General features: G+C 35.4%; 1 protein-coding gene across 1 annotated transcript in view; it reads right to left on the bottom strand.

The window, feature by feature from the left end:
* LOC107715810 (probable cation-transporting ATPase 13A3) overlaps nucleotides 1-22,853 on the bottom strand; it is a 46,074-nt gene that overhangs the window by 6,944 nt on the left and 16,277 nt on the right. Inside the window, exons 4-33 of the mRNA XM_016522018.1 lie at nucleotides 20,452-20,539; nucleotides 20,205-20,378; nucleotides 17,856-18,032; nucleotides 17,644-17,714; nucleotides 17,473-17,556; nucleotides 17,279-17,348; nucleotides 17,009-17,143; nucleotides 15,463-15,535; nucleotides 15,105-15,236; nucleotides 11,430-11,612; nucleotides 9,631-9,788; nucleotides 8,316-8,504; nucleotides 7,805-7,866; nucleotides 7,535-7,685; nucleotides 7,304-7,420; nucleotides 7,198-7,224; nucleotides 6,951-7,104; nucleotides 6,732-6,852; nucleotides 6,465-6,589; nucleotides 4,589-4,761; nucleotides 4,193-4,321; nucleotides 3,585-3,664; nucleotides 3,371-3,413; nucleotides 3,164-3,273; nucleotides 2,082-2,178; nucleotides 1,889-1,961; nucleotides 1,501-1,666; nucleotides 1,195-1,370; nucleotides 689-777; nucleotides 253-333 (exon numbers count right to left, since the gene is read on the bottom strand). Of these exons, the coding sequence (XP_016377504.1) occupies nucleotides 253-333; nucleotides 689-777; nucleotides 1,195-1,370; nucleotides 1,501-1,666; nucleotides 1,889-1,961; nucleotides 2,082-2,178; nucleotides 3,164-3,273; nucleotides 3,371-3,413; nucleotides 3,585-3,664; nucleotides 4,193-4,321; nucleotides 4,589-4,761; nucleotides 6,465-6,589; nucleotides 6,732-6,852; nucleotides 6,951-7,104; nucleotides 7,198-7,224; nucleotides 7,304-7,420; nucleotides 7,535-7,685; nucleotides 7,805-7,866; nucleotides 8,316-8,504; nucleotides 9,631-9,788; nucleotides 11,430-11,612; nucleotides 15,105-15,236; nucleotides 15,463-15,535; nucleotides 17,009-17,143; nucleotides 17,279-17,348; nucleotides 17,473-17,556; nucleotides 17,644-17,714; nucleotides 17,856-18,032; nucleotides 20,205-20,378; nucleotides 20,452-20,502 (3,471 nt within the window). The 5' untranslated portion in view covers nucleotides 20,503-20,539. The remainder of the gene's footprint in view (nucleotides 1-252; nucleotides 334-688; nucleotides 778-1,194; nucleotides 1,371-1,500; nucleotides 1,667-1,888; nucleotides 1,962-2,081; nucleotides 2,179-3,163; nucleotides 3,274-3,370; nucleotides 3,414-3,584; nucleotides 3,665-4,192; nucleotides 4,322-4,588; nucleotides 4,762-6,464; nucleotides 6,590-6,731; nucleotides 6,853-6,950; nucleotides 7,105-7,197; nucleotides 7,225-7,303; nucleotides 7,421-7,534; nucleotides 7,686-7,804; nucleotides 7,867-8,315; nucleotides 8,505-9,630; nucleotides 9,789-11,429; nucleotides 11,613-15,104; nucleotides 15,237-15,462; nucleotides 15,536-17,008; nucleotides 17,144-17,278; nucleotides 17,349-17,472; nucleotides 17,557-17,643; nucleotides 17,715-17,855; nucleotides 18,033-20,204; nucleotides 20,379-20,451; nucleotides 20,540-22,853) is intronic.

The raw sequence follows: 22,853 nt of genomic DNA, 5'->3' as shown, positions 1-22,853 counted from the left end.
AAGAGCAGTGTGTTATGACCCTGGCTGAAGGGTCCACTACATCTGAGTCACATCCTATAAGAAAAAGTACCATCCATAATATAGTACTGTACATTCCCAAATATATATATATATAAGAGCTAGCAATACAACTACATAATGATTCAATTTCCCAACCTTGATTTTAACAACAAAAAAAAAAAGTTTATTTTAATATGTGAATATCCACAACAAATAATGTGGCAGATGTAACAGCCTGATGTTCCCACTTACCTCGATGAAGACAGATACTAGGGTGTTGCCCAGCACGATGAGCACCATAGACACACGCCAGCTCAAAGGAACACATACGAGCTGAGGAGAACGTCAATGTAATGAACTTCTTAAAACATATACTATCGATCAAAGGTCAGTAAGATGTTTTAAGAAATTAATACTTTCAGCTAGGATGCATTAAATTGATCAAATTTAATAATGTAAGATTTCTATTTCAAATAAATGTTGTTCTTCTGAACTTCCTATTCAAAGAAAAATGAAAAAAATAAAGTATCATGTATCCTGAAAATTATTAAGCAGCACTACTGTTTTCAACTTTAGACATTGAACTCTGAACAGTCTAAGGTTTATAAGGGCCCGAGTGATAATTACTCAAAGCATAGGCCATATAGTACGGTTTCTAAAAGAATCAATCATTAGGAAACAAACATACCTCTAAAAAGTCATAGATTCCAGAGATTGGGACAAACATGATGAAAAACAGCAAAACGATGAGAATTAAAGCAGAGAGGACAAACGGCCCTGAATGAAGAAGAAGAGGGAAAAAACAAACAAACAAACAGACAACCAGAAACACAGTCAATGAAGAGTAAGTGAAAGCAGGTTTGCGTTTCCTCTGTTTTCAAGACAATGTCAGACAAGAACTATTTAATTTCAATATACATATATTACCATGACATCACTTACATTTTAATTCTAGAAAAAAAAATCTAAATAAATACCTAAATTAACTGCACAAAAATATCAGGATGCAGAGATAGATTGCAAACATTATATCTATATAACATTCAACGGGAAATGTTCAAAATGTGTAAATTTCTTTGAAATTCCATATGCATTAAATAGAATTTAAAAAAGTGTTTTTTAAATGTGAGTGAGCAATGTGAGTTTGTCACACTGCACTGTGAATGCATCAAGCTGAAAAAGGTTCATCCTTACAGTTCTTGTAGCTGGGCTGGCGGAAAGGTTTTCCTTTGGAGAAAATAATGGCAACAATGAGGTACTGAAAAGAGGAGACGAAGAAGAGTGTGGTATTCACATCGTTCATAATTCTTTCTTTAGGCTCTTCTTCAGTGGAGTTATCCATGTGATGGGGAGCAGAGCAGTTGTAGAAACTGTGAATTAAAGAAAACAAAAACAAAAAAAGACTGGAGCTGATTTTTTTTAATGCAATTAAGGTTAAGTACGAAAACAATATGAAGACTGTTTAAGTGTGTTGCAGTACCACTATTGCACTGTACTCACTCTGGTTTAGAGTACCAGTCCAATTCTTGGATCAAGAGGAAGGCCATGATCTGGAAACCCAGGCAAATGAGAATCTGGGTCAGAACTGAGAAGAGGAGAGGACCTGAGACGAGACCGGAGGGAGGTCTTCGGGCGACAAGCTCCTTCCATGCGGAATTCAAACTCACTGGGAGCAAATGAAAGAAATTATAGAAAATGTACTTACAAATAATCAATAACGTACCTCCGTTTACATGAGCTCAATGTCTTAGTGTTCAATCTAAATGCTTTCTGACAACATGAAATCAGAATATTTACTCCATCTATTGCATATTATTCTCAAGAAAAGGTTTGCAGCCATTAAGATCAATTTAAGCTGAACAAGAAAGACATTACAGATCATACTCACTAGTGAAGACAATTAAAAGAATGATAGCCATATCGATGAAGAGAAACTGGAAGTCTCCCAGGTTACTGCGAATCTGAAATATATATATGTATAAGCAATCTCAGCATGAACTAATGACCTTCTGTCACTCACAAGCACAGAAAGATTTACAATAACTATAGTAAGTAGTTCAGTGAATGACGGGGGAACTTACGGAGTAGAGAAGGGCGACACTGAGGCATTGAATAATACTGTACAGAGCCATGAACTTAAACACACAGAAGGAGGTGATGAGAGCCGCTCTGCCCTCCCTGTGGAGAAACAACATGTGTGAGACTCTCAGAAAACAGGACATTTTGTGTCATTGGGAAACGCTGTCTACAATGTTGAAGGTCCAAACAAGCACCCTCATCAACTCCAAATGGTTTATTTTCAAAACATTCAATTTGAGGTGCACCAGCATCATTTAGACTAATACAGCATCCTAACCAGTTTCCACAGAAACCAAGCAATCGACAAAATGTCCTGTTTCTCACTGTGGTTCATTAGGCACAAACTTCAATTACTCACATTAAGTTAATCAAACACAGAAGAGTCATAATTTGTTTGCATGATTATTTTCTACTCTTTTGCTGGCCCTTCGAATTAAACAGGGTGTGTTTTGCCATGCCTATCCTACTTCCTCATTACTTTACTGTGACTGGGTGGGCTCTAAAATAGCCCTATTTATAGTCTTGTAAAATATAATGTTATTTCAATATTTATTATTTAAAATGTATATTTTATTTAACAATATCACTATATATCAATATGCCTATATAAAATAATGATTATTATTATTAGATTTATTACTGAATAAAAATATTAAACAAAATAATAATTATTATGACAGCAGGTTGTCCAGATGAAGGCTAATAGCAGCCATAGCCAAGCTTCATTTATTTATGTCTTCATTTCTTCATTTTTAACATTATACCGTCAAAAAAAAAAAAAATACAAGGAGCCCTTAAAGCGTCTCTTTATAAGTAAGTTCATATGGAGCAGCATTTATTGTAAATGTATATATCGTGTCGCCTTAGCCAAAGGATTTGTTAACATGTTAATGCAGGATGTCACATGTTTTTGGGTTTCTGATGTCAAAAAATCAAATGTTAGTAATATTATTATAAATGCTTTTGTTGGACTGGAGATGTTTTGAGTCCTGAAAGTTACTGTAGTGCAATGAATTCAGTTTGAAAACATGATTTTTCTTGATATGGCTTGAAACGGAGCTGTGCTGTGGTGCAGTTAGGACACCTGATCAGATTGGGCACGCAGGTGATGCTGGGAGTTGTGGAGGTAAATGGAGAAGCCACTGAAGCCTCCAGCTCTGACAGGGAGATCCCAGCATGAGCTCTCTTCAGTGCCTGAGGACAAAACAGACAGACATCAGCTGCACATGACACTTTCAGAATCGTAAAAGACACATATAAACCTTGAAAATAAGATTTTAAGGTCTCTCACCCCACAGTCGTTCGCTCCGTCTCCACACATTCCAACAAAATAGCTGCAGAAATGAGAGAGGGACAAAAGGTTTAGCAAGGGTTTTACTATTTCTTAGTAGTTTACTACTTCTTCTGAGTAATACTTTGTAAAACCCCAAGTATACACCAATGATTACTATTCTAAATAGACATGTAAATGGAGCTCTCATGGAGTGTGTGTGTTTAATACTCACTCTACACTTTCTAATGTCTCAACAAGCTGAGTCTTCTGGTCAGGTGCCATCCTTGCAAACACTGTTCCATGAAGCACCAGCTACACCAACAACCATAACACAATAAATATCACAATAAATATGTGACCCTGGATTACAAAACCAGTCATAAGTAGCACAAGTATATTTGTAGCAATAGCCAACAATACATTGTATGGGTCAAAATTAGCGATTTTTTTTTTATGACAAAAATCATTAGGATATTAAGTAAAGATCATGTTCCATGAAGATATTTTGTAAATTTCCTACCGTAAATATATCAGAACTTAATTTTTGATTCGTAATATGCATTGCTGAGAACTTCATTTGGACAACTTCAAAGGTAATTTTATCAATATTTAGATTTTTTTTGCACCCTCAGCTTCCAGATTTTCAAATAGTTGAATCTCGGCCAAATATTGTCCTATGCTAACAAACCATACATCAATGGAAACCTTATTTATTCAGCTTTCAGATGATGTATAAATCTCAATTTCAAAAAATTTACCCTTATGACTGGTTTTGTGGTCCAGGATCACATATATATAATATAAGCAATGTGTATACAAATCTTAAACTTTTTTTTGTACCTTCTGTAGCAGGTCCTGGAAATGCTCAGTAATTACAGCAAATGATTTGCCGCTCATGGCAAAATGATACTGTTCCGGAGTTTTCATCTCATCCACAGAATGCCCGTCTTCCATAATAATCTCCATCTCCTGCCAAAGAACACAAGTACAGAGAGATGCTAAAGATAATGCTTCTTGAGATTTGTTTTGCTGATTACCATAGCTTAATGCATATTGCATGGACATGTGTACTTCCATTGCATGTATCTTACTGTAACAGTGATTTTGCTAAAGGTATCTGAAAACTGTGTCAATGTGCCACAAATACTGGTGACTGATCTCAAACCGTATTAACCCAGAACATTAATTCCCATAAAGCCGCAGTGACTGGGTCTGGCCAGTAGATGGCACACTGACCTCTAGTTTGGTGGGCTTGTTCGAGAGTTTGCTGGGTTTGTCGGCATAGTGCCAGGTGATCTTGGCAGCCTGGCCGTCTTTAGGGGGCAGAGCGTCGGCAATAATGACTCGGTCTTGTGGCTGAATCATGCCGCAGTCTCGTGCCACAGAGATGGCAGTCAGCATGTTGTCACCTACATAAGAGACAAAGAAAAGTTTAAGAAAACAAAAAAAAAAAACTTACAAAAAAACCCCACATACTTTGGTACAGTGATTTTTAAATCCCATTCAGAGACTTTTAGACCATTCAATATACTGGTACAAAGGTACTTTTTTATTAGTCACTGGACAGAGATGATGGCTGGTGTCTGGCAATAACCCAATGCTCCTCATGATTGTAGGAGTAGGTCATGTACAAACTCAATCTGCTTACATTCACAATGCTGCATTCAGCCTCGTCTGAACTTTGGAGCGCTTGGCTGGTAATCTGGAGAGCTGAGAACATTATTAGACAAGATTCCAGGAATACCTAATGATTTAAGCTACAAAGCTCCCAGACTCCTGTCTGCCTGCGGCTGGTCACCCTAAACTCCCTTCCATCTTCAAACAACATGGGCATATTCAGCTCCTGATAAGCTAACCAGGTGAACTAACATAAATAAGGTAAGAAGGGAGTAACTGAACCAGGTTTGTTGGACACAGATCAAACATGTCCTTTTAGGAAAACCTACAGAACTACTATGAGGAAAAAATGTATACATCATGGGCAGCACATGCAGTACACTAGTGCTCAAAAGTTTGGTATGCAAGTATTTTTGTAAAGGAATTAATACTTTTAATCAGCAAGGACACATTAAATCGACAGAAACACATTTATAAAATTACAAAAGATTTACATTTCAAATAAATGTTGTGTACTTTTGAATTTTTTATTCATTAAAGAGTATATCAAATATATTCTATTTTAAAATGTATAAAAATAGAAAACAGTTCTTTAAAATGTTCATATTTCACAATATTACTATTTGCAGTCTTGATGAGCAAGAAACTTTCCTTCAAAAACATAAAATCTTTTGAATGGTATTGTATAACTTTACATAAAATATATGTGAATAGCCATGTTCGAAAATTTAAATTGACCATTTGGAAAGAATATTCATGAACTATATTAAAGTGCCCCTATTATGGATTTTTGAAAATTACCTTTCATGCGGTGTGTAACACAGCTCTAAATGAATGAAAACATCCTGCAAAGTTTTAAATCTGAAAGTGCACCGTGTATAAAGTTATTGTCTCTCAAAAGAAAGAGTCGACTCTGAATCATTGAAACGAGTCGTTTTTAAAACGAATCCCAAGTCGTTTCATGTTGACGTCAACATGAAACATTAGCATATTGCCCCCCCACTTGTTGGTCTTTTCGCTTTGGTCTGAATGAAAATACAAATTCATTCTTTGCCACTAAGTGCTGCTTTTGGAGCGGTTAAAATAGCGGTTTCCCAGGTAACGCTGTACACAAAGGCAGCACGCTCACAAACGCTGCTTTAACAGGCATTACAGGCAAGATGAAATGCAAATGAGACCAATCGAACCAATCACCGCACATTAGAGTCAAGCAAGGGAGGGGTTTGGAAAAAGGAATCATTGAGCGAATCGTTTGGGAGTCCTTGAGCAAATAAGGTAAAAATAAATTCACATTATAAGACAATGAAAGTGTTTTTTGACCTTGCATGCATGTCAACCCGTTGTTGGGGACTCCCAAAACCAAAATATGAACCTTTCATTACCCATAATAGGGGCACTTTAAACTCGCAGGTTTTCTGAACTGGCATGGACGCAGGCCTGAAAAAAAAAACACACCAGTAGAACATGTAGACCACAGAAGTCAAGTTTTCTGTACCTGTGACCATAACGGTGCGTATGTTGGCACGTCGTAGATCTTCCAGCACACCTGGAGTTTCTGTTTTCAGCTTGTTCTGCATGATGATCAAGCCCAGAAAATCCATATTTTTCTCAATTTGATCCCTGTAGAGGAAGAGAGACCAAATATAGTTTGACATTAAACCAGAGCACAGCATGGTAAAAGTTCCAGTATAACATTGTAAATTTATTTGTAAAAGACCTTAATTTTGACTGAGGTGCCAGTAAAAAAAAGCTTCATCTTTACCGGTTAATGTTCTGCACTTTGTGAAATGTAAGTTTGGATTCCAGCCGTCTGTGTGCCAGCGCGATGACCCGGAAGCCCTGTTTGGTGTAGTCCTCCAGAACCTCTGCAAAATCCTCTGGTACTGTGGTGCATTGTGAGAAAAAAAATGCTTCAATCCAACACTGATTTGAAACTCAAAAAAGATAAGATATTAATAACCGACAGATTTTTTTCACGAACCTGTTTCTTTCTTACACAGGCTTGCCACAACCTCTGGAGCTCCTTTTAGATAGGCGTCCATGCGTCTCTCTCCGATCTGTCGGACAACCACGCTCATTCTCTGCAGAGCAGAGGAGAAGGAGAACTGCCGCACGATACCGATCATATATGACGCCTGCAGCATAAAAAATGAACAGACAGTATGTAAACACCCATATATGTCCATAAAATTCATAAATGAAACACAAATAATAGCCATTGTACATACCGAGAGCTCATAGAGTTCAGACAGTTCCTGGAAAGAAACAGCAAGATATCAGAACAATGTTTTAAAAACAAATAATTTGGATTGTAATAAGCAGAGAAATGCTCACCATGTCCTGTTCAGGTGATATGACTGGTGGTGGCAGAAGCTGATTGGGTGGTTTTACGTAAGTGAGTTCAATGCGGTCGTGGTGAGCCGTCTCCTCTTCTGTAGCTTCCACCAATATCTGAAGACCACAGATAGACAGAGCGGCACCAAAATAAATAAAAACAAGTACAACTTGTTCCAAAACTTGAATGAGAACATTAAAAACTGTTCTCCTGTCACAGCAGACACTGACCCAGCCTGTGGCCTCGAACATCTTGAGGTCTAGTGGATCTCCAGAGAGCTGACCCTCAATCTTGGTGAGGGAGTGACAGGTGGCCATACAGGACACAAACTTGGTTGTTACTAAGCTCTTATCGTCTGCTTTTTCTTCCGAATGGTGGAATCTAGGGAAGAGAGATTCTTTGGTCAGAAAAGACACTTAAATGCCTGCAGTGAGAATTCAAAAACAACTGAGAATGTTCTGTTAATCTATTTAATCTTTATTTTATAGTTATGATCATACCTGCCATCTTCTGCTCGTTGAATTCCCCACATGTCCAAGCCATCTTCTGTGAGGGTGCCGGTCTGAAATGATGCAGAGTAATATTTTTTTTAAATGAATAAATTATAAAATTATAATAATTGTTATAAAATAATAATCTGTTTTACATTATTATTAGTAGTAGTCGTAATAATAAACAGTTTATTAAATAATCAATTTTATTAATATTATAACCAACAATAGTAATTTTTAAATAAGTAAATAAATTGTTTAATAATCAAATATTTCATAACTGTTAAATGAAAATATATATATATATATAAATGATTAAATGATTACCTAAAAATTAATACTGCATATTAGACAATGAGGTTCTAAAATGTCACCATAATTTACCCTAGTTTTATGAAAAATAACCAGATTACATGATAATTTGTGTGTGCTGAAAGTTGTTTTTAAAAGACATTCATAATATTTGACTCCTGTTTAATTCAGGTTTCACTAAAAGAAAACTTCAGTTTCCCATGTTTACCTTGTCAAAGCACACCAGGTTCAGCTGCCCACAGATGTTGATTCTTTGTGGGCTGATGGAGAATATCCCGACTTTCTTGAGGCGCCGCTGAGCATAGACGATGCCCGCTGTCATGGCTGCCGGCAGCGCAGGGGGCACCGTGATAGTAATGATGTCCAGAGACTTGACTATGATTTCCTTTACTGGTTCCTGCAGGATACACACCATACCAGTGAAGCGCACATTTTCCACACTATATTTACTCGATTTACTGAACAGGTCACATTTTCCTAGAATTCACATTTAAAATTCTGCTCAAAGCTACATCCTATATACGCAAATTGTGATCTATAACTTACAGTTGAGGTAAAACGTTTACATTCCCCTTTCAGAAACTGCAAAATATTAATTATTTTACCAAAATTAAGAGGGATCATACAATAGGCATGTTATTGTTTATTTAGTACTGACCTGAATAAGATATTTGACATATAAGATGTTTACATACAGTCCACAAGAGAAAACAATAGTTGAATCTATAAAAACGACCCCATTCAAAAGTTTATATGAGAGTAAAACATTTCAAACGTTTTTTTTTTTTTTACATTTGAGTTTCATTAAATGACCATCCCTTCAATATAAATTCCGGGTATCTCTTGTTCTTTAAAACCACAATAATGGGGAAGACTGCTGACTTGGCAATGGTCCAGAAGACGATCATTGGCACCCTCCACAAAGAGGGTAAGTCACAGAAGGTCATTACTGAAAGGGGTGGCTGTTCAAAGACTGCTGTATCAAAGCATCTTAAATGGAAAGTTGACTGGAAGGAAGAAATTGGGTAGGAAAAGGTGCACAACAGGGATGACCGCATGCTTTAGAATACTGTCAAGCAAAGCCGATTCAAACACTTGGGAGAGCTTCACAAGGAGAGGACTGAAGCTGGAGTCAGTGCATCAAGAGTCACCACGCTCAGACGTCTTCAGGAAAAGGGCTACCAAGCCTCTTCTGAAACAGAAACATCTTCAGAAGCATCTTACCTGGGCTAAGGAGAAAAAGAGCTGGACTGTTCCTCAGTGGTCCAAAGTCCTCTTTTGCAGAAATGAACATACTTTAAAGAACTGTTTTGCAAATCCTTTTTTTTTTTATTGATCTTAGGAAATATTCTAATATTTTGAGATACTAGATTTTTGTCTTTCATGAGCTGTTGAAATAAGTTACAAAAAAATGAACTTTTTCACGATATTCTAATTTTTTGAGATGCACCTGTACATGCAAGTGGGATTGAGGTCACAAAAATGCTGCTGTTCCTTTAAAGACAGTAAAGACAGATAAAAACCTGATTTATGATTTTCATGACCAAAGAATAGACAAAGACGACGCTGGCAACGGCCACCAGGCACAGCAGGAACAGGTAGGCGTCCCGGTACAGCTTAAAATCTGTGGGTTTGGGGTACAGGATAGAGCGGATGAGCTGCCCTTTAGCAGTGCTGAAACCTAGAAAAGAAAAAAAAATATATAAATGAAATTGTAACTATGGGCTCTGTTACAAAACCTAGTCAGCTGTCTATGTAGGCAGTATTTTAAAGCATCAGCCAAGCAGATATTTGCCCAAAATGTCCGGGATTCGGCTGTTTTCTTAATCCCACTCCCGCTGAATCTTTGACCATTGCCACCTGCTCCCGCAACATATGTTTCGCTCCCGCAATTTTCGTGTCCACTTCTTTAGTTGAGCAGCAAATACTCCAGCATGGTCTTGTCAGTCATCTCTTCTTATTCTCGACCTGTGATCAGTCAAATCTGACTCCTGCAGCTCTTGTTGGATGCAGGGTTGCCAAGTCCGCGTTTTTTCCACAGAATTGGGTTACTTTTAAACTGTTGCCATGGGTTGATTTTCCCAAGCGGGTTAAATGTTTGAAATATTGCATAAATTACATTTGACTGAAATGCTTGTATTGAAACATTTTGCATTCTACCTATGATAAAACTTTCATGGACTTCTACATTAACTGTTCCGTCCTGGTGGAATGACCTGCCCAGCTCAATCCAAGAGTCCTTAATATTTTCAAGAAACGGCTGAAAACACATCTCTTTCATCTTCATTTGACCCTCTAACTCTAGCACTCTCTATTCTAATGCTACATTTAATTCTATCTGCTTGTTTTTTTATTATTAAAAAACTTGACCCTCTAACATTTGCACTTTCTATTCTATTTCTATTCTAACTACTTGTTTTATTTATAAAGAAATAAGAACCTCTAACACTAGCATTCTCTATTCTTTCCACTTATTTTCTTTTTATTTATTATAAATAATGACCTTCTACCACTAGCATAATCTGTTCTTTTTCTGTTCTATTGAATTGTTTTATTTTTATTTAAAAATGACCCTCTAACACTAGCATTCCCTATTCTTTTTCTATTCCTTCTACTTGTTTTTTTTTGTATTTATTATAAAAACAAAATAAGCAAACAAACAAAAAAACCTTGCAACGTATAGTTAGGTGAAGCCCCACCCACGAACCCCGCCAATCCATCATTTTTGGGGGGAATTTGTATTTATTTATTTTTTATTAAGTATCGGTTCAGGCACCTGAACCATTTTAAAAGTATCGATTTGACAACGGTATCGAAAAAAAAAAAAAACGATACCCAACCCTACTAAAAACTATGTTAAACGATGCATTAAAAACGATGGCAAAATATAAAACTATCAATTTTAAGATGTTGATTGTATATATAGAAACAATATTTGACAAATCACTTGAAATCTGTATATTTGTGCGAGGGCGCCCTCTGGCGTCCAGTATGAATGAAACAGACATCATGTGTTAATAGTGCTAATGGCCAATCCATCATTTTTATTTATTTATTTTTTAATAAGTATGGGTTCAGGCACCATTTAGGCCCCGGAACCTTTTTAAAAGTATCGATCAACGGTATCGAAAAAAAAAAAAAAAAAACGATACTCAACCCTAGCAGATATGCTGCCTACTAAGGTAACTTTTAGTGCAAACTCAAGGCAGCATCAGATAAATCCCACAATACATTAAAAGACAACTTCAGTGACAAAAAGGTGGCAGACAAAGTATGTAAAATGTTGCTTAAAATGTAGTTGGAAGTAGTTCTGGCTTCTAACCTGTGCGGACCACCACGGCTTTGACCATTTCTCCCGTGTAGTAGCGGGTCTGTATGACGTTTGTGCCACAGAAGAGTGTGTGTCTCTTGTGTTCCTCTGTGCTGTAGATCTCGTCTCCATCCCCACCCTTCTTGTCCCGTTGAGGGTTTGGAAGGTCAGTCTTTGTGACTGGAACACTCTCACCTGAATATATGAAATGAGAGAAGAGAACACAAACACTTTGAGACATACATATCTTTATTTTATTCACAATAACAATATGCTCAAGCAAAAGCAAAAAAAAACTTAAATGACAATAATAGCCATTAATAATGACAAAGCACAACATAAACATGAAATCTGTAACATTAGCACATGAAATAAAAACAGTTTTCAGAGAAGAAAGCTCAAGTAAACAAAATCTTACTGGAAATGAATACATGCATTAACTTAATCATAAAAAGCATTATTTATTTATTTATTTTAATTTAAAAATTTGACTCCATTAGGTGTCAAAAATAGACAATTTTACAAAAAGTGAAGTTACATTAGTGTCAAAAACGTTTGTAAAATATATTTTTCTTCATATCTCTCACAATTTTGTTGATGAATATACTGTATATGTCTATTGACGAACCATTGCAGCAAGAAAAATTAATCACTTTTTTTAATTCCTGGGATTCGGTAATATTTCAGTCCCCCAGAGTTTCTAAAGTGGTGGTTCACCAAAATGATTTGTTAGAAGCTTTTCGCAAAACTTTGGGATGCCCATTATAATGAATAAAAATAATTATTGCATTTGAATATTTTTAGCATTAAATAATGTCTTATATCTATCTTAAACCAAGCATTTTGTCATGTCCCTGAGGCACTTCACTGAGTTTGTACTTAGAAAATTATTAACAAAATGTGCAAAGTGTCTGTGATTTTTGGCAACAATGTAAGCATTTATTTGTGTTCCTTTCTTGTAAAAAATATTTTTCTAAAAAAAAATGCAAATTATTTTATTAAAAAAAAAAAAACAGACTTTAAAGTTATGTCCTCAGTCTGAACTCAGCCCCGTCACACTAGCCATTCTACTCCCATAATAACTTAGACTCCACTCATATGTGACATCATTTACCAGAAATGACATCTTTCAGGTCTCTTTAATAGTGGTGCAGAAAATGGTTAGTAGATTCATACTTTTGAGGCATGTTATAGTCAGGGAGGGTACTGTCAAGCTTAACAACTCAACCCCGTCACATAAAATTAAGATGGAAAATTATTACTTTTTCAACATTTTATTTTAATACACAAGTATATACAATGTACTTATTTTATTGCTGCCATATATGGTCTACTCTCCTACACTACATGAGGAGCACTGGCCATTTTGAGTGAAAAACCACAACCCCATCACAAATATATGTATTTCTCATTGTTACAGGGTTGTAAACTTGTGACAGAGTTTAGTTATCTGTCTCATTTATTAAGAATTTTAATGAAAAAATATAAAATAGTCATGGTTTCAGTAAATATATATACTCCAAAATCATGACAACTCATATTTTTGTTTTAAATAGAATTTTTGATGTAATATGTCCACTTAAACTTTGACAAGCATCATACATCAGAAATTGCACCCACATTTGCAGCAGAAAGACGATGTTGGCCATGGAGATATGTTGACCCAGAAACAAGAGGACAATATGATACAGAAACAAAACCAAAAATTTTAATTTAAGGCAATGTATCCCTTCAAATGTTACAGTCTTCAACCACCTTGTCACATTAATATTTTTAGAAAATTATAGGGAAGGCAATTAAGAACAAAAGTATTTCTTGCTGATTACCATCTGACGTTAAGGGCTAAAACAATTAAATTGTGGTTTTAGTTCATTTTAAATTAAAAATATTTTTTTACAAAAATAAAGAGACCGTACTTGCTGCAATGGTTCGTCTGACATACAGTATATTCATCAACAATGTGTGTATTTTTAGCTTCAGTCCTATAAAAATTTGAAAATTATGATAATTTGATAAAATATGACATTTGTTATCATTATATTGTTATCAGTAGGGGTTGAACGACTTCTGATTTTTTAAAGTTGACTTTTATGTGATGAAAGTCGAGTCGAAGTCGACTAGTCGCTGATGACTTCATTAATGAACAAATAAGTCTGGAGCTGTGACAAACACCTTGTGCACAGCTATGGCATATGACACAGTGCTGCCCACATGGCTATTGCTCCTATGACAGCTAATTTTTATCAGTTCTTTTGTCTTTAGGTCATTATATTTCTCACAGATTTCTGCTCGTCCTAAATCAGATACAGATAAAGTAGCACAGTAAAGATTACATTCATATGAATGCATTAGTGAGAGCGACTGCGTGTGTGAATTAATTCTACCTGGCAGCGTCTCTCTACTAGTAGTGAAGCTGTGGGATTTAGTTATTAAGAAATATATGCTTGAACTTTTCAGTTTCTAAGCTATCTTATTGAGAAATCACAGAACAGTGTTGACAATACATTTCCGCGCTGAATGGTTCTGTGTGCGCGCGATCTGAGCGTGATGTACGAGCTACTGTCTGTAATATGTGTGCATTACAGTGCAGCAGCACATTAGATTAGAACGGCGATTAACTTAACCTGTACAATAAGCTGTTTAAAACGTGCATTCTCCCGGTCAATTTCGAGCATCCAGTAATATAATCACACATGTCTTGTGGAGCGCTTTCAGAGTATGCATTTATTTGTCATTTGAACTGTTTGGAAACGGAGCGTAAATGTGGAAGTCCTTCAAAGATTTCTTATCCTGTTGCGCCCTCTATAGGACCAGCGACTAGTCGACGTCAAGCTTAAAGCGTCATGGCAGAGCATTGAAGTCGACTAGTCGGTGCAACCCCTAGTTATCAGGGACACATGAGCAGTAGGTACATGTTTGTTTTATAACAATTTCTGTGTAAAATCCTTTTTAAACCAATCCCATTTTGTCCGTTATGGGGCTAAGAAAAAAAGGTGTCTAAAACTGAAAAAAAAAAAATGAAAATAATGAAAGGTCTTTAATGCCCGAGGTGGGAAATTATGATTTTTTGGATGTTTAATATGTGCCTAATGATGTGGGGTATTTAGAAGTTGAATCACATGTAGTTGAAAAATCCAAGTTGAAATGTTACTTGAAATGTAGCAAGAAAATTAATGACTTTTTTTCACCTAAAAGTGAAAGTTTATGCAAGTAAAATTAGTTTATTTTGTTTGAAAACTTTTCAGAGTAATATTCATGTTGTTTAGAAAGAAAGAAATATCTACCTTATTTTTTCAGTAATAGTGGGCACAGCCATTTATAAATTGAATGTGTCTGGGCTACCGGTGTCATCCGGCATTTTTGGCTGTACAGAACAGTTCGTTTTGCTACTTGATACTGCAAACTGGTGTTTTTTTTACCATATTATTTTAATGCATTATCTTAATTATGAAAACAGTTTTACAGTTTACTGCACTTTATTCTTCTCGTTATTTCCCCACAGCGGCTAATGAACCGGAAGTCTCGCACATTCACAGAAAACGGCTTACTTCTGCGATGAAAAATAAGTTGGATAGGTTTCATATAGTTGGACTATTTCTGAGCAATCATTAGGAATATATGATTTTCCCCCAAATCGCCCCTCTCTAATCAACTTCTATGACATCGCATTTGGATGCAGCCAATCACCTGTAAGCATGCTCTCATTAACAATGCAGGTTCCACAGATGAGCACTGCATCACAGGGCATGACGATCCCGTTGCTGGGGATGACGATGACATCGCCGGGGACCAAGTCTGTGGACAGGGCTTCCTCTGTTTCTGTACAGCAAAAACAGAAGACAAAGAGAGAGCGGTGAAATAAAACCAGTCTGTCTCAGCAGATCACTTATTACCCATGCTTCCTTGCACAGGAGTGCTGACTCATCGTGACTTTGGCCACTGCGCCCAGGCTCCCTGATGCAGGCAATCCAGACCTGCAGCAGTGCCGTCATTACAAATATACTTAAATGTACTGCAAAAGCATATTCCTCACTCTGAGCCGTACCGTTTTCGCCCCTGTAGACTGTAACTCGAACAGTACTGTGTGCTGCCACCATGTCGTGTAGCATTACATATTGCTGTAAAACAAAAAAGTTCATGTGAAGCACAAATAAACATTCTCCTGACCAGGCAGCACAGATAACCTAATAGGCATATAAAAATAAACACATTAACTGATAACAGACCTCAGTTATGCAATCAGTAATTTAGCATCAACTCTAACCTTGGATACGCCCATATGCTTGATAACTCTAAAATACAACATTATACTGATCTATTTGTAGAAATAATAAGAATCAAAATGGCCATATTAGTTTTACAATGTTACAGTAAATGTCTTTAGTTTTATTATGCATGATTCATCAGTGTTTGTTATTCTAAAACAAGAAAATTTCATTAAAATGTAAAAACTTTTGCTTAGAAAATGACTGATTATTTATTTATTTATTTGACTTCAGTCTTTAAACATTTTATTATTATTATTATTATTATTATTATTATGTTTAATTAATTGTGATATTATATTTATTATAGTTTATTCATCCAATTTGTATTTTCCCTGTCTTATTAATAAAGTATTTACATATTTAATTATTACATTTAAATAAACATTTACTATACTAAAATAGAATACAAAACTTACAATAAGTAAAGTATATCATAAATACGTGGTATATTATACAAAATAGTAAAGAATTTTAATATAGGTCATTAATCGGTTAATTAAGGCCAAAACTTGAAATGTATTTATTTACATATACATACACACATACATACATGTATATACATATAAAAATACTTAATAATACTACATTTAAAATAGTGTAGAATGCTAAATTATAGTATGTATAGTAATAATTATGTTCCATTTTATACAAAATTTAATTTTTGTACATATATTATTGGTTATTAATTGGTTAACAAAGGCCAAAATTGTAAATGTATTTATTTTAATAATATTTAAAATAGCACAAAATACAAAATTCATACTATGTATAATAAACTATATAAAATACCATGTACGTCTATTTTGTACAAATACAAATACTTTGTATAGTATACAGAATAGCATACAATTTTAACAAGCCATTAATCAGTTACTAGCCAAAAATAATCAATGAGCACGTTTACATGCACACCAGTAAGCTGATAACTCATAAATATCAGCTTATTAAAATAACCAGTTTACATGCACATCAGTAACCTGACGACGCAAGTAAGCTGTGTTTACATGACTTTATTAATAAATCAGGTTATTTCCCTTTAGTGTCGTCAAAATATAATCATTTGCGTATCTGACTCCGAGTATTCCGTATGTTGTCGGTTGTGATGTTAAATAAAGCTTGCAACATGTCAGAAACCTACAGCTCATATATTATCCTCCCATGTAGTTATAATGCAGCGTTTTGACTGAACCACTTCTACTTCTGCTGCACGAGATGAGAACACTTAGAAGTTCTGCCCTATATTACTAACTATTCCATTCCACTCAAAATACAGCAGCATGTAAATAAAATGTGAATGCCGTTTTAAACGGTTTTACTGCTTACCTTTTTAATAGTGTAGAGAGAGGTAGCTATTGATATGACTGACATGACGACTATGGCCATTGCGTAGTAATAGTATTCATCAGTACACCACAGGATAACACTGAAGAGCTGGAAGATGTAGAAAGGATTGAGGACCTGAGAAAAAGAGAGAAAGATAGAGACATCAGTTCCTTTATTTCAAGTTTCTGAGAAGACATTCACCACAGCAGCGTCAGCAGTGTTGTGTCACGCTGTTCTCCAGCCGGGGTCAGTTTCACATTTCACTCGTACCTCCTTAATTAGCAGCTTGAAAAGAGAAGGCACTTTCACGTCTATTTCATTCAGTCCGAAAAAAAATCTCCTAAAAAAAAAAAAAGGAAACAAAATTACACTGACCAACAAGCCAACTTTATTGTTGAGACCAGCAATCAACATTCAATTCCAGAAGCAGCATCAGCTAAACACGACAAATTCAAAGGTTTCACCTGTACTCCTGCTGGTTTTTGTTGAGCCCGGCGCTGTGCTTTGAGTGAACGGATGAGCAGGTCATGCTCAGATCTTCCAGGCCTCTGTAGAACAGTGAAGTTTTAGGGATTCACAGAGCAGAATTTACACAAATCATCAGATTCAGATTATAAACGTGTATGTTTTCTTACTTCAATACTTCAAAGTTCTGAATGGAGTCGTTCCAAAAGTATTTAGTGCTGTGGAGGGTAAAATAACGTCTCTGTAATACAAAAGAGAAAGAAAAAGATATTTACCCACTCACCGATGAAGTCTAACTATATGGTTTGCAAATACCAGAATTTGTGGAAATGCAGAATTGAACTATATGGAAAGGATGGGATGGATTTGATGCAGATGATACCGGCACATGCTGGTCCTCTGGATTCCAGGTGATTTTCCCAGGGGCGGAGTCAGAGGGGTTGAGGGCGTGGTCATTGGCCTGAGGGGAGGTAATTTGAGAGGCCAGGTTGTCGTAAGGGTCCTTCCCAGGGGCCAGCATTATCCGAATCCTCGCTCGAAACCAGCGCTTGAATTCGTCCTATGGACAAACACAGAAACAGCTTATACGCAAACACATCTATGGAATGATATTCCGGACAATTTTCAAATAGAATAGCAAATTGTATTTTCAATTGCGTTTTCAATATGTGGACGCATAAATTGTGACAATCCAAATGCAATTGCAAATCCTGCATTACCGTTTGCATTTTTGCTTTCGCGAACGCACAGTGACTGCCAAATTTCAAATGAAAAAGCAAAGTCCATTTGCAACTGTACTTCCCACTCACTTACACTTTTAATCCGTAATAGAGAGCGTGTCACACCTGCCTCAAAACCTTTTACCGTTTGCACTCCACTTGATGCACTTAAACAAACAGTGCAAATCTATACTTATTTTCCACCTTACTTTATATTTTATTCAACAGTTTTAATCCGTTATGGAGTTCACGTCCCGTACGTGGCACCAAATCGTTGCGCCTGCCTCAAGATCTCTCACTATTTACAGCTCGCGAAAGCGAAAATGCAAACGGTAATGCAGGATTTGCAATTGCATTTGGATTATGTCACAATTTATGCGTCCACATATGGAAAACGCAATTGAAAATACAATTTGCAATTCCTTTTGAAAATTGTCCGGAATATCGTTCCATACACATCTTAATGAAAAAAACGTTGCAGACAAATTAGAAAACTTAGCATTGTAATGGTACCCAAACTGTGAAACATTAAAGAACTCCGAAGTGATGATTGGCTAAAAAAAAAAAGGGTGTTTCAAGTGACTTACACTGCACTATAATTATGACTGGCAGCCACTCACAAATTATCTGGCTCAGAGTTGAGGGTTATCTACCACTGAACAACAGGACATCTGAAGCATTATGTAATTCTTAAAGTCTATTAAGTCTTAATACTAAAATCCTAAAAAATATAAAGGTGAAGCATTTGAAATATTTAGTGTTATTAAACTCTCCTATATGAAATCAGGCAAAAGATGTGCACTGACAAAGCAAAAGGTGTGAAATTTCACGCAAAGGCGCATTTAATACTTGTATTAACATGAAAACAATTTTTGTAAAGTTTTACTATACATAATTCATTAGTGCATTCAATTTATTTATTCATTGTTTAGGGAAATTACTGTCTTTTTATTAAACTAATATTTTAAAATTTAATCATATTTATAAAACAGAACAAAAAATAGAATAAAAATGTATAGTGTGTATAATATACAAAATAGTGTATATACAGTGTTGAGGAGTAACTAGTTACATGTAACGGAATTATGTAATTTTAAATGCAAAATAAATAACTAATGAGTTACAATTATTGAGAAAAAATGTGTAATTAAATTAGTTACTTATGAAAATGTTAACGATTACTAAGTGGGTTACATCTGAATATTTCACACATACAGATTTGAATGATTTCTTTCCCGAATTGCATTGACTGCTCTAAAATATGAGACACCAATGATTCACTAGTTTAGGACACAGAATAGGACATATTCAATAACTGTTTAATTTCCTATTTGGATTTATGTATATGCTTTATTTTTTTAAGATTAACTGTTTTTCAAAGGCATTGTTAGATGCCTGTGTTTCCGGTCATAGCTATGCAAAGATTTGATTTCAAAAACAGTATCATAACTATTAAACTATATCTTATGATTTTAAATCTGTATTTAACCTCAGAATGATCTCAAAGTAAGTCTGATTTTGTGGTGGCTGTGCTCTAAAATTCAATTATTACAATCTTAATTTAAGTGATGAAGGATTTTGAAAGTCTGACAGTGATCAGTGTTGAGTACCTCTGGTTAATCCTGTCTGCCTTAAATGTTTCAAAATGATTAACAGTTAAAAACATTCATTAGAAATTTAGAAAAGTAATCAAAAAGTAGTCAAATGTAATTAGTTACATTAACAAAGTAACTGAAATAGTTACAATACTCATTACATTTTATATAGGGTAACTTGTAATCTGTAACCTATTACATTTCCAAAGTAATCTTTCCAACCCTATTTATATGGTGTCCAAAAATTATACAAAATAGCATAGAATTTTAAAATTGACCATTTATCAGTTTATAGCCAATATCTGAAAATTAATTATCAACTGATCCAAAATATCTAAGCATATCCGGATGCACAAGACATGTTAATATGCGAGGTGTAAGAGAGCCCAAAAAGTTTTCTTGAGGTTTAATACATACAGTGCTTCGTAAGAGGGCGACGTCTGCGTCTCTGACGGTGGTCCGTGTGCAGGTGGCCTTCACACACCATTCAGGCATCCAATAGAGCAGAAGGAAGAGAAAACTGCCTGTACAGAGACCACCCAAACCCACCAGAACCAGCTTCCATCGGCACAGCCGATACCCACTCAGCTCCTGGACAGAAAGAAAATCAGCTCATGTGCCTTATAAGAGAAAAAAAGGCAAAAAAACAGAAGGAGAAACATACCATCTCATCCTCCAAACCCTTGTTGACAATCTTCAGATCTTCCTTCTCCATCCTGATCTTTAGTCCTGCCTGGATAACTGCTGCTCTCCTGCACACACACAGAGATCACACGCTAAGTGTGTGTGTGTGTGTGTGTGTGTGTAGTACAGTAAGGATTGTGTGAGGCCCAATAACAGCTGTTATACCATTGGATTGTATTGACAACCAGCTGACCTGAGATGACACATAATCATGTGCACACAAACACAAACACTCTGAGAAGAACTTCCTGTGAGTCACGATCCTGAGCACTACAGCTGAGAGCCACGCTGAGAGTGTTCTCAGACACACATGAGAGCCAGACAACAGCTGGCAAACCAGTGAGACAATTTGACAATCAAACACACGATTAAAAAAAAATGCAGAGAGATCTATTTATTAACACACAGGGCTAAAAATTAATTTTTACATACCAACAGTTGGTGAATTGACAAAAGTTACCAGTCATAATTATTTCCTGACACCTTATTGGTTTCATATCACATTTTTATTAGTTATGTTTAAGCATCATATTAAATTTTACACTTGTATTAAAACACTGTTTTTGGATTGTGGGGATTTTAATAAATAATGAATTTACATCAGCAAAGGCTATATTCATGTTGAGAAAACAAACAAACAAACAAAAAAACTAACTAATTAAAATGATTTAATGTGAGAATACTGCCAAATCACCATATGGAGTTTTGGATTTAAAAAATAATAATAATAATAAACATGAGACAGGCATCCTAGTAGGGGTGTGTGATAATGACAAAATGATATCAATATTTTCTGGAATTTTGTTGATAGTGATAATTAGATGATATTTTGCTGAGAAATTAACTTTTCCAATAGGTTTAAATTGATTTTTTTACCTTTATAAGGCTCATTTCTTCTAACCTAATCAAATGTATGCATCATCTTTTGTCAAATTCTTTAATCAATCAATTTTAATAGTAAGACACTATAAGGCTGTTACTAACCAATCAAATGAAATCAGGATCAAAAACATTTGTGTTTGCAATGCAAAGGTGGCACAGAATCTGCATCTGAACTGAAGTATATGCATTCATGGCCTGCATTTAAGTCTGTGTAAATGAATTTAGATGCATTTACACAGACTTAAATGCAGGACATGAATGCATTTAACCTGCAGTTACAAATGCATAAATAATGTTGTTAAAACAACAACAACAAACATGTTGAATACTGATATTTGAAATGATTTTGGGGGGAGGGGGAAAATATAATGTAAACCTAAAATCGCCAGTAGGTGGCGGCAAATCACTGCATGAGTGAGTCATTGAGTCATTCATTCAAAAGATTTGTTCAAACGGCTGATTGATTCAGTAACGAAACAGTCGTGTTGCTCAAAGACGCAAAACATTTCTGCTGTGGCTTTGTTTGAAACTATTTTCGTTGATGAAATAGAACAAAAACAGGAACTTGTGTCTAAAAAGTAAGTCCCCTAATATTAACTTCTTGATTATTGAGCTGTTCATCAAATCAATATCACATTTGCAATCGTGCTGAAATTTTGAGGAAAACGTCACTCTTCGTGTGATATTAACTATATCAAATGATGCAAATATAAAAGACACATAAAAGTCATAGGAGGGCATTTTTGCACCCTTACCTTGAATTTTGGGGGAACTGTAAATGTATTTTAAAGGGGTCATATGATGCGATTTCAAGTTTTCCTTTCTCTTTGGAGTGTTACAAGCTGTTCGTGAATAGATAAGATCCCTAAAGTTGCAAAGACTAAAGTCTCAAACCCAAAGAGATATTCTTTATAAAAGTTAAGACTCGTCCATGCCCTCCTAAAATGCCTCGTTTAAACAAGCCCCCACATGTCTACGTCACGATGTGGGAAGATTTGCATAACACCACCCAAATGTTCACGCAAAGAAAGAAGGCGTAAATTTATTGTTGCTGCCACCGCCGCTGCCATGCGAACGATTTATCTAAACAAACAAAAAAGCATATGATTCTTAAAATTCATGTGGTCATATAGGCCTATATATATTGTGTACTTGGATTGAGATATATATATATATATATATCTCTTATGGTTTAAGACAAAACTATTTAGATATAGGTCAGATGCACTATTACCTAAACCTATACTTAAGATTTGGAGACGAAATATAACACTATAATGAATTTTTCATATTTGCCATAATATTACTATATTCTATGGGTTTAATGCATTTGCAGACAATGTAATTACATGTAACTGTCATATAACTGTATATTCACTGTTTTAGAGAAGAGTGCCATTGAATGTATAGCTAATATTAAGTGGATTTTCATTTTAAAAAATCTTTAAAAAAAATCAGAACTGAAAACACTGGATTAAAAAAAAAAAACTCGCAATAAAT

The sequence above is a fragment of the Sinocyclocheilus rhinocerous genome, unplaced genomic scaffold, assembly GCF_001515625.1.
Source record: "Sinocyclocheilus rhinocerous isolate Xijiao unplaced genomic scaffold, SAMN03320098_v1.1 scaffold899, whole genome shotgun sequence".
Classification (NCBI taxonomy): Eukaryota; Metazoa; Chordata; class Actinopteri; order Cypriniformes; family Cyprinidae; genus Sinocyclocheilus; species Sinocyclocheilus rhinocerous.
The sequence above is the reverse complement of the archived record's forward strand: the minus strand, read 5'-3'. Positions and strand labels throughout refer to the sequence as shown.